General features: G+C 41.2%; 1 protein-coding gene across 3 annotated transcripts in view; it reads right to left on the reverse strand.

The window, feature by feature from the left end:
- pde1ca (phosphodiesterase 1C, calmodulin-dependent a) overlaps positions 1-12,500 on the reverse strand; it is a 51,569-nt gene that overhangs the window by 35,639 nt on the left and 3,430 nt on the right. For 2 of the 3 annotated variants that reach the window (XM_080864507.1, XM_080864506.1), the window contains exons 4-5: positions 2,067-2,180; positions 882-1,064 (exon numbers count right to left, since the gene is read on the reverse strand). In XM_080864507.1, the coding sequence (XP_080720633.1) occupies positions 882-1,064; positions 2,067-2,180 (297 nt within the window). Of the gene's footprint in view, positions 1-881; positions 1,065-2,066; positions 2,181-7,323; positions 7,693-12,500 lie in introns of those variants that run through there. The other variant, XM_080864508.1, reaches the window with a different exon arrangement.

The following is a 12,500-nucleotide window of genomic DNA, read 5'->3' on the forward strand; positions in this document are numbered from 1 at the left end:
TTTTTAAAAAAAAATCCATCCCCAAAATAGAAGATCCCCAGAGTTTTGAAGCAGTACTGCAATATTAGGCCAAATAATAAAGAAAGATTAACTTTTGTTTATTCTAAATTGTTATTCAGTCTAAGGGGAAAATAAATCTATTCTATTAAAACCTTGTCAACCTCAATTTTTTTTACCATTCCATTTTCTATATTGATAAAGTAATGTTTATATTTCTGGCATTACTTCTATAATCTGCGTAATTTATTTTGAGAATAATATGTGTTGTACTGAGTGGTTCGGATTGGCTCCCAAGCCATTCTAATATAATATCTGTTGACCTGAGTTGCGGCCATAATATGCTATTCAAAGGTAAAGGGGTAATTCAAAGCTATTACTAGGTACTAAATAGATTTTCTCTGATCACTCCAGTATCCCAAGAGCTCAGAGACAAGTTGTTAGGTTAACTGCTGATTCTTAATTAACTTTTGGGATGTAAGATAGCTGAAGAACATCAAGATAGATTTAAGATTAATTCTAATTGGTGGATGTGACTGGTAGTGCAACAAGTGTTCATCAAGTCTAGAGAAATGATATATATGCCAGTCCATTTCTATTGTTTGTGTCTTATCCATGGAAACAAAATGATGCATCTCGGGGCCTTATCCAAATTGTTCACTGTATGTTAATCAAAACCATTACAAGAAAAAAGTACCATTTGGCCGAACTTCTCAACATATGTTTTAGTTACAGAAATGTGTGATGCTTTTTTTTTCAAATAAATAGACAAGAAAATAGAAAAACAAATGTACACACTTTTTATTGCTACCTAGGCTTCTGTTCTGTTACTATGCTGACTTGTTAAACTGACTTGTATTTTTTATAGCTGTCTTAAGCCAAACCTCTCCACAAAGATCCCAGCCTGTACTGCACGGACGATGCTGCGGAAGTGTGGTTTGTCTTCACTGTGGTGCAGCAACAGGGTTCTCTGCCGTGTAAAAGTGGAGGCCAACCAGTCACGAACCTCCAGTGGTACAGAGTCTGACTGGATATCACTCAGCTCATCATCTTGGTGCCCCAGTTGTCTGCAAGACCATTCACAAAAACACTGAATGCACATTTTCATCTTCTAAAATAATTAATCTATCATCCTCATCTTAAATGAACCAAGCCAAGCCAAGTTTAATTAAAACAGCACTTTAAAATGGCAAGTTGTGACCAAAGAGCTTCACATTAAGGACAAAATAAAATGAAATAAAATAAAATATTTGTAGAGAAACCTGTGAGTGACAATGCTCAGGACTTTTTATGCGTATGCTGTGGCCAGTGCCATCCTCTATGCTGGTAAAAGAGACACCTTTGAAACTTCAGGTCAGGAGTTCAACTCCCAACCAGAGCATCTTTATCCAGAAAAGTTCCCTAGGCTAGACCCCCCCAATGTAACCAAGACCACACCACAGTGAACAGTAGATGCTTGGATACAAGATAGACAGCCACAAGGAGCAGTACTGTCATACCTGAGGCCATGAAAACTGGTAAAATGGGAGACGCCCCCTAGGCTAGTCAAGAATGACCAAGCTAAGATCCTGTGGGACTTAAAGATACAGACGGACAAGCTGGTGATGGCTAACCACCCGGAAATAATAGTGGTGGACAACCAGAGGAAGACGGCTGTAGCGATAGATGTAGCCATACCAAATGACAAACACATCAGAAAGAAGGAACATGAGAAGCTGGAAAAGTACCAAGGGCTCAGAGAAGAACTCAAGAAGAGTGAAGGTAACAGTGGTCCCTGTGGTAATTTGAGCATTTGGTGCACTGACCCTAAAGCTAGGTGACTGACTCCAGCAAATCCCAGGAACAAAATCCTAAATCTTTGTCCAGAAGAGCACACTCCAAGGAACAGCAAAGATACTGCGCAGGACCCTCAAGCTCCCAGGCCTCATAATATGTTTGGCATAGCGCAACATATAAAAAAGTTTTATTGCATTGTGAGTATTACATTGTCTTATTGAAATACTGACTATTTTATTTTTCCACCACTGATTAAAGTCTATACATGGGGAAATTAGCTAAAAGCTCCTTACCTGTTTTCCTCAGAACAGAGAGATTCAAGGAGACAGGCGGCAAACTCCAGGTTTTTCTTCAGTTCCACCACAGATGCTTCTCCCTTCTCCAGCTGTTTAACAAGACACCATAACCTAGAACAAATAGCCCATATCTCAGTATCACCTCAAAACTGTTAACACACCATGTGCTTGAGATCTTAACTCTCCCGGAGAACAAATCACTTATTGCCAAAACCAAATGGGAGAAAGGTCTGGAGTATTCCTTTGAAGATAGTGCTGGGTTAACCTTCCAAACCTCCCAAAAATAATGTGGGCTTTATAGATAATTGAGAAATTTTGAGAAAACCTTGGTCTTGTTAGGATAAGTGGCATCCATTTCAGTTTGAATGTAGCAGCTCTCATCTGCAGAAATCTGGCCAAATTTAAAAATAATCTCTGGTTCTCTTCCACAGTATGTCTTTTGTCTTGTCTCCCTCCCCTTACTCCCATTTGGTCGCAGCAAAGGGCTGCCCCTCCCTGAACCTGGTTCAGCATTTTCTCGTGCACAGGGTCTATTGTCTTGATGTGAGCTTTCTACTCAGGGTTTTTTCTTCCAGTTCAGAGCAGAAATGTTTCTGTTAAGAAAATGGCTGTTGTTTCCCCCCACCCAATTTTAATTATAAGCTAAATATATTTCTACTAATGTAATTAGTTTGCTAACAGCAACAGGGATGAGTCAGTGAAAATTTCGCTTTTTTTTTTTGGAATAGTGTGTGCAGTGGCGTGTCTAGAAAATTTTTGTTGGGGGGCCAGGTAGGGGCACAGATTTGGAGAAGGGTGGCAGATGTAATTGGCAGATAATGTTTAAAAAAAAATTCTACCAACCGTTAACCATAATTCAATAATCCTATAAACCTAATAACCGAATGCGCTTTTAACTCTTATTAGAATGAGATTTTAACCACTATGGTGCAAAGTTTTTAGATACTGCGTTGATAAAGTACAAGAGATACAATCAGTCAGTGTTTACTCAGCATTCAAGGACAGCAATATTTGCATAGTATTTTTACTGACATATAGTGCACATATGTTTTGGGCAAAAACATTTTTGAATATTAAAATACAAACATTTGTAACAAACAATTGACAAATTAGCCAATGCCAATTGCAAAACTTTGTGCCTATTAAAAAAAGAAGATAATCTTCTCACAAACTGGTGATTTTGAAACAGGAAAAAAGTGGGGAAACAACTGAAAAGACTAACATTTGAATAAAACCTGAAAGCAAGTAAATACTTGCTATGCTGCCTTATGGTAAACTTTGGTAATATTGATCAAGAACAACACTGGCTGATGATGAAATACAGTCAGCTGGCATGGTGACACTGCCAGTATTAACCTGTAGGGCTGGACTGGGACAGAAAATCTGGCATTTTGACTAGAGACCGGCCCACCAGGGCCCTATTTCAGGAAGCCGGTTTAGAAAACTCAGAGTGAAAAACGATACTCAGGGTTGAGTAACCCCGAACTGTCCAACTCGGAATATTCGGTTTCAGAAAGGCTGATAACAATTAGTTCAATCAACGCGGAGTTGCTTTAACCCCAAGTTAAGCACGCGCACGAGGATACATAAAGCCCTGATTAGTGGAGCACAGATTAAGCGAGTCACCATGGAGACGGAGGGAAAGAAGGCGCGGTCAATGTATTTTACAGCGCTTGAGGCCGAAATTCTGATGGCAGCATATGCCGATAACATGCAAATTCCACGGAAAAAAAGTAACACAGCCTCAGCTGCAAAAGAAAGAGAGCATGCACGGCAAAACAAAGCCGACAGAGTCAATGCGTGAGTGTTAATTTAAACATTGATCTAGGGATTTCCACCCATTTAACACGTTATTTTATTATATTTTATTCTATTTTTTATTTCATACATTTTATTTTGTGATGTGATGTGAGCGCAGGTGCAACCCAACAGGCCCCAAACGTTCCTGGCAGCAAGTAAAAATGAAATATAAAAATATAGTCCAAACAGGTAAGGTGTAATTGTATTATGAGTAGGGATGGGTATCGTTTAGGTTTTATCCGATACCGGTGCCAAATCGGTACTTTTGAAACGGTGCCGGTGCTTAAACGGAGCTCGAACCGGTGCTTAAAGAATGGAGAACACAAACTTTGTCCAAAAACCTCTCATGTTCAGCTGGGTTTTTTTGTAAAAAGATAACAATGTGTGCCTTTTCTGCAGCTATGTGGCATATATGTTTAACTGTTTCCCACTTTTTCTTTGGTCATTTTAGCCTTTTTGGCCAGGGTGAAGGGAGTATCTGCCATCAAACAAGAAGACAGCCGCATGTAGCTATGATGATGTTTGCTAGTTCACCTTACATGCATTAATGTAATAACGTGGTTAGCCTACTCAACGTAAATTACACACGAACAACATGAAGCTACTCATGCAGTGAAGAACGGCTGCTGCTGCATCATCATCCTCATCATTTCTGCTACACTGGCAGGGCTAGGGGCCAGGACTCTATTCTTCGGGTTTTTGGGGGATGTTGCTCCGGGTCCGATAACTGGCAACCCACCCGACGTGCACGGTGTGAGGTCTCACAGCAAGCTATCAAATATGGCGCATTTCTCGGCTTTTAAAAAAACGCTATGCGTCGCCAGCTGTTTAATCGGATTCTTGGTGTTACCTCCTTTGACAGTATCACAGTATCAGCTTAAAGCACTTGTTACAGGCTGCTGAGTTTGCATATTTTGCTGTGAAGTACAGCCAGACTTTTGACCGCTTCGCCTTGGACATTTTTAATCTGTAGCTCTGCTCTAACTGAACGTACGTACCTGGCCCCGCCTACTATCCTCGGAAACGTAAAATGATTGGCTAGAAGTGTATCACAGCTCAGGAAAAAAAAAGCACCGAAATAAAGCACTGAAATGTGCGCTGCTTTTCGGTCTGCTTACTACCGTTTATGTCATGGCACCGGACACCGGTACCCATCCCTAATTATGAGCCATAGTGCTTGGTCTGTTTGTCCTATATAAATCAATTGCAGTTAGAGGTTACATTAATTTCCCCTCTGTAAGCACTTATTGAAATTATCTGAGCACATTACAAGTACATATTTGCTTACTCTGTATGCTCAAATGTGACCCGTTATAGCCAACAGAAAAAAGCGGAGGCCCGAAAAACAGGTGGGGGTCCTCCACCACCACCACTCACAGAGGCTGAGCAGTTGGCTTCCACATTTGTGATAATGTTGGCAGCATCACATATGATCTTCACAGTGCAGAGAACACAAATTAGCATCCATTACTATAATGAAATAATTTGTTAGTTTGAAACGCTACAGGGAACTATGTACCTGTACATTAATGCTGTGGAAAGACTTCCTGTTCACATAGTCTCCTTCATTTACTGAAGGAGCAATGATTGGAATGTGAGTGCCATCTGTACAGCCAATCACACCTGGGAACCGTGAAAATAAATGTAAAATTTAAGTAGTAGTTCAAGTATCACCACATCATGAATTAAGTTTTGTTCATCCTGATACCTGCAATTTTGTGGAATCCCTCTTTGATAAATCTTGTGGGTCTATGACCGGGGAACACCACAAACGAGTACAGGAGACGTTTCAGTGCAACTGTAACATTCCTGACTGCCCGACAGACGGTAGCCTTGGAAACGTGCTCAGCGTCACCAATATTATATAGAAAGCTCCCGTTTGCAAAAAACCGAAGTGCAATACAAATAATATGTACAGAACTGAGAGGATGTCCGCGATGTGTCACATGAGCAATATTAGGCCTGAGGATGTTATTCAAATAAATTATAGATTGTGCTGAAAAACGGTAACGTTCACACAGAAAATCATCAGGAAATGATAACATGTCCGAACGCGCTCTAATCACTCTCTCCCGGCGGAGAGCTCTGCGGAGAATTTGGGCTTCAACATCTACTGGCTCTTCAAGGAAGGGGCACGCCATGTCTGACACTTCCTACAGTCAGGTTTCCGACAAAGAGGCGGAGAAGGTCAGGGTTAGTTGAAGTAAACCTGCTAGGGGGCACGTTAGCTTCACGGAGTGTGTCGTCATAGTAACTCACTCAGAATTAATCTAAACTCGCTTTGTGAAACCGAAAACCCAGAGTTTTCGTTAACTCAGGGTTTACTTACTCAGAGTTTGCACTAAACCGGCTTCCTGAAATAGGGCCCAGGTATTAAAGCCATAAAGCCTTTGAATGAAAACAAATGCTGTTGTGACAGTGATGTACACTGTCTTGTTGGTATATGTATGATTTCTATACATTTTACATCAGATAAAAACTTTGGTTGTAAGATTTAGATAATTATTTAATAAAAGCTAGATATTTTAAATGAGAGTAAGAAAGAAAAGTATTTCTTTGTGCCCCCCTCTCCCTGTTAATGCCCTACCTGGCCCCCTGGCAAAACTTTCCTAGACCCGCCCCTGCACAGTTACCAGCTGTCAGCTACATAAAAAAGAATCCTGGTGTTATTTGTCTCTCAGAAACAGTTCATAACTTCAACTCATCCATGTCACCTAAAAGGTAAACCTGTTTCTCCATCACCTGTTCAGCTCTGATGATTCAGTAAGGACATCTCCTGGTTTCATCTTCATGTTTCCCTCTCACCACATAACCAAACCGACATCATGACCAGCAGCTTTACAGCTGTGGCTCCAGCAAACATCAGCTGATACTAGAAATTAATATTAAATAAATTCTAACAACAGCTGATCAAGCTTAAACGTGCTGCTGTTGTTTAGCGCGACATCTGCTGGTTTCCTCTTTCTGGCGCAAAGTGGGCGATAAATAAACAAGAGAGAAAAGCCGATCAGCTGATCATTGATCAGTTTCATGATTGAAGTAGCAACAGGAGAGGCAGGGGGAGAGAACGAGAGAAGAAGAGGCAGCTGTGCAGCGTAACGACAGAATAACTCCAGCTTTGTGTCTTTTTTTCATTATAGCGAAAGTCCGGGACACACTGCGTCTCTTCTCAGCTCAATACGAAATATTGTATGTAATATTTTCTCTGAATGAGGGACCATTACATTTTTTAAGGAGCCGTTGGCAACTCTACTAACTAACCTTATGAATAAAATAAAGTTCACTATCAGTAACATCATAGCACCCACCCAGTTGTATAAAAACTCCGTCAAGCTGGCTAGAACGCAGTACGAGTTATTGCAACTGAGGGTAAATAGTCAGCACAACGAAAATAAACTCCACCTAAACTTGGTTTATATCTGACCCAGATAGACTGCAGATCATAACTTCTTACCTGAAGTTCAGTTCACCTGACACTCGGACTGGCGGCTGCCTCGGGGCTCTCCTCCTGCCTCCCCTTCCCTCATCCACCTGCTGGCCTCTGTGGAAGCCCCGCCATAGCCACCACCAAACAACTGAGTTATTTTTACACATTGACCTGCATCTGGCCAATCCACCACCTCTCATTGTTCATGCCATTACAAAATAAATAAATAAATAAGTCACCGGGCACATGCCCGGTATGCACGATGGCCAGTCCAGCTATGTTAACCTGCAACCAAATCTGCAGCTCCATACAGCAATGTTACGACTTAGATTATATCTTATAACTCATAACTCTTATGTTAGCTCCCCTCAGTAGCATACTGTCTGATATATTCGATGGCTGCAATAATTCTTTAAGTGTTATTTTTTCTTTGGTATTCTAATTTCACCGAAGTTTACTAAACTCAACAAACTTAATATTACTTACCGGGACATTTATTCTGTCCTCATTTTCTTTCACCGAAAAATTGTTTCCTGCGGTGCCGTCTTTCGTGCTTGGCTCTCCTACCTTTGCTAATGTGATGCACATAGCGCAGAAGCCGATGCTGCATTCACTTACACTCGGATATCTGAGCTTCACCGTGAAAACATAATCGGACATTTGATATTTGATTGAATTTTATTGTTTTGCCTTTGGGGTGGCACCTGGGGTGGCCAGTCTGGTTGGGGGGTGGCCTGTGCCCCCCCAGGCCACCCCGCTGGACACGCCACTGAGTGTGTGTGTGTGTGTGTGTGTGTGTGTGTGTGTGTGTGTGTGTGTGTGTGTGTGTGTGTGTGTGTGTGTGTGTGTGTGTGTGGTTCGATAACGTGAACCACAGTATTGTTTCGAAGTCTCACCTTGCTGGTTACTGTACTTCTGATGTTGACTCTGCATTGCTACCCCGGAGTGGCGTTATCTTGAACAGCACTTAGAATCACCATACTGGTTACACTAATATTATCAGCTACAGATGTTAGTGTGCAGAGAGGTGGTGGCAATGGTTAATGTCCTTACCCTCCAGATGTTCATAATAGGTTAGGCAGCACACAGATCAGCAATATACCCTCTTTTAACACGTAAGAACTGCATGCACATATTGATTGAAGAGACATCTCTGTCAATATTCCCTCTAAGCTGCGCACGTGCGCAATCTCTCCCGTATGGGATTAGAACGATGCCACCTTATTCCATAGTCCAGCCAATAATGCGATTTACATTCGTATATACGCAGCTAATCAACGTCGCTGACAGGTTATGACAGCGTCCTTATGACAGCGGTGTTTTAGCAAGCAAAGCGGCATGGCTGATGTGGAGTGAAGCCACGTTAATGACAACGTGGACAACCATTGGAGATGTGAGCAGGACAGACGGAACAATTGACGGAAAAAGTGTGTGGACTTTATACTGTGGAGGTATGTAGTAACGACAGGAGAGGTCTCAGTGTCTCACTCCAACTTTGTTGATAGGCCACGTAAAACCAGAGTTATGATAAAAAATATCTGCAATGTTTGGTTTTCTTCCTGAATACTGTCGTTGTTTATATTTACTGCGGGAAGAAACGGTAAAAACGACGTTTTATAAGAAAAAAGGCTCGAAAGCGCTCTCCGCCTGTGAGCAAAAACAAACTCCATCCCCGTCTCCCTTTCCTATTCGTCCAAAAAAGTACCATGTCGACCAATCAAAAAATGATATGGCAACGTGGCATCTAGTTGTTGTTTTTTTTTTTTTTTCTTTCTGCCTGTCCCGTTTGGGTCTTTTGCCATCAGAATTGTTGTCTAAAGGCAAAGAAAGATGCCCAACGGATTTACTTTACCAAATTGACCATCCCAGCCTTGCCGTAATGGTCTATTTGATTCACCTTTTATTGTTTATTTTATTTTCACTTGCTGAATACGGGACAGACTTGACTGGAGGAAAGAAGGGGAGAAAGAAAGAGGGAAAGAGAAACAGCTGAGAAGAGGGACGGGGGAGAAGGGCAAAAAACAAAAACCAACAGAATGAGCAGAAAAAAAAAAGAAAAAAAATACATATTTCAATCACCTGGATCACCTGCTGAGAAAGAAAAAAGAAAACAAGCAGAAGAGAACAAAAGTAATAGAATAAACAACATCACAATGATATATGGGAATATGACAGTAAATACTAAATATTAAACATTATTGTGCAGCACATAAGATCAACAGAACACAGTGTGCTTTGAGGTAGGAGCCAAAAAGGGTGTAGTTTGTGGGTGTGATCACCCGTGTGTACACCTGTGAGCATGGACGCGCTTGTTTTTTTTAAAAGGTTCCTTCATGTAATGATCTGCTAGAGGGTGTGGGGGGGCCACAGCCCCGTCCTCCAGGGCATGAAGCAGGTATGGAGGAGATCAAAACTCCAGACATCCAGAGGCCCCCAGAACACAAGAGACCAAGGAAGACCAACAGAGGGGCAGCCGCGCCACTGTCCCAGAAAGAGCTGAGGAGAGTCCCAGATGAGGGCTCACTCAGCAGCCGCGGAGCAGAAGCCAGGGGGAGTTGCAGTGACGCGCCCGTGAGCTCCGCCGGCAGCCAGCTGTGCCTGAGTGACCGAGCCCCAGGCCGAGAGGCCGGGGGCACCCCACCTCCGAAGTGGCCCGAGCGAGCCCCAGGCTCCAGGCCCCGATAAGCAGCCGCCAAGGAGCATCTAGTTGTTAAGAAACGGGGGGAAGTTTTGGGAGTGACGGCGGTGCTTTGAGATGTGAGAGATTTGAGACGTTTAGCGCAAATCTTGTGTCGTTAGTGTGTAGTGTAGTTTTGTTGTGTGTGTCAGAACAATGAGGCGACTGCTGAATGTTACAGATGTTACAGGAGTGATACATCTCCTGTTGTCAGGCCTGCAGGTATCAGGCTGTTGTTCTCCTTTATCTCATAGTGGACAGGGTGTCCATTTAACGCTAAGTTCCTTACAAAGACATATTTTCAAAAAAGGGAAGTATTTTTATAATCCAACCATATCTGAGCAAGAACATGAAAACACACATGAGAATCCACAGAGAGACAGAGGTTAATATTAACTATTGACTGAATGCTTTGTGCTGCATAAAGAAATGGTGAGTGAAAAAAGTTAAAGGAGAAACAAAACTAAACTTAACTTAAATATCCTGAGCCACAACTGAGCCAGCAGTCTGAGTAAAGATCTACATCTGTGATACCATACTATAAGCTCTTTAAGATGAGATGGGTCCTGATTATTGATGTGTAGAATGATTACAAATTTATAGTTTGGATTTAAAAAACTGAATTATTGATTTGGAATGATCAATTATTATCTTACCATTTAGAGAAGAGCTCCTGTCCAATCTGATGGTGCTTTTCTGTAACAGTACCTCATAAAACTTGAAAGTGGCAAAAAGGGCTGATCTACAATATTACTAGAGCTGGGCGATAGAACGATAACGATATGTATCGCGATATAACTTTTACTCGATAGAGAAATTAAGCTATCGCGATAGACCTCGCCGCTCTTGTCCTCTTAAAAAAAAAAAAAAAAAGGTCAGCCAATCCAAATTAAGTAGCGCAGAGCCGAACCAATCACAGCCGCAGCGTCACGTCGCGTGACTTGTTACGTACAGCACAAGTGCCAAGCTGCATGTGTGTTTGTTTGGGAAGCAGCCAGCGGGTAATGGAGGAAATGAGTGTGCCGACTAGAAAAATCAACCGAGCGTGACCGAAGAGAAAACAGATGATGGTTCCAATGCCGGAGAGATTGTCGAACGGAAGAGCCATAGAAGTTCCGTAGTGTGAAGGTATTTCGGCTATTTCAAGTCTGACAAAAAACAGAGTACTGTTACTGTTAATTGTACTCTCTGCAGTGTTTAAATGCTTACATATACACACAGTCCACACATACGACTCTGTTCTGCTTCTATGCCCCAGCTTTGTTTACTTTTTCCCACCGAGGCTTCTAGACTTCTGATTGGCCAACATTTCTGCACGGTTAGGAATCTAGCGCCACCTGCTGCTTTGGCATGTTCATAGCAGCGTTTTCTTTCATTTCTCCCTTTATGTGTGGACGGGATTATTTTTAAAACGAAAACGGAAAATCTCCGTTTTCAAAAATACCCGTGTACGTGTGGATGTAGCCTCAGTCTCTGACTGGAAGCGCTAATTCGTCATTCGGCTTTTGTCAGACTAAAGTAACTGTTTGAAAAGCTCAGCTATACAACAAGGAGAGATTGAGAATTTCCTTTTAGTTCTCAGTTTATTTGATATTGACAAAAGTTAGTCAGTTTTGTCTGTTCTTCTGTAAAACAAACTAAGATTTATTTTTAGAATTAATATTTTGTTTCTAAGTGGAATTGACAATTTAGTCTGTTTCGTTTGTTCTATTTTGAAACTTAAACGCTTTAGCCGCTGCCTTTTGTGTAGTTTGCAATATTTGCCTTTATCTATCTGAAAAAGTCTCATGTTCCTTAAGTACATCTACCCTGTTGAACTTATTATGGGAAATAAATATTTAAATAAAAACAAGCTGCTGATTATTTCACATTTTACTTGTGAGCAACGGCACATTTAAATCTTATAAATACAGTTATTTGGCTTATATCGTGATAGATATCGTTATCGCCTGAAATGAAAAAAACATATCGTGATATGAAAAAATCTCATATCGCCCAGCTCTAAATATTACCCATTAAAAATGTTATGTGGCATTAAAATGTCATATTACAACATCAGTGCCATATCAACACCAAGTGTTTATGTTACCTAGGTTTCACAATAATGAAACAAGCCCAGGCATAACTGATAGCAAATGTCATTCACCATTTTTCAACAATGTAGAAACTAAAAGGAAGCTACTTTAACAACTGCCAACCAAGTACTTTCTAAAATATGCAAAAAAAAAAAAAGGTTCCTGTTAAAAGTATAAACAACAAATTTGTTTCACCACTTAAGGCATAAACACCATTGAGTAAAACTTAGCTATGAAGAACGAGGTGATGTCCTAAGCAAACGTAAAGACAACTACACCAACTGCTCCTGAAGTACTCCCTAGTTGCACTACAAAAGAATAAGAAAAGCAAAGATAGAAATTACTGATGTGGTTACATGTTGCAAAAGCAGTGGTTTAGGCAGCTGGTTTAAAAGCCTGAACCAAAATATAAAATTCCAGGCATCTTATTTCAACAGAGTCGCTCTTCAAAT

Source organism: Rhamphochromis sp. 'chilingali' (assembly GCF_963969265.1).
Source record: "Rhamphochromis sp. 'chilingali' genome assembly, chromosome: 18".
In the NCBI taxonomy this organism is placed as follows: Eukaryota; Metazoa; Chordata; class Actinopteri; order Cichliformes; family Cichlidae; genus Rhamphochromis; species Rhamphochromis sp. 'chilingali'.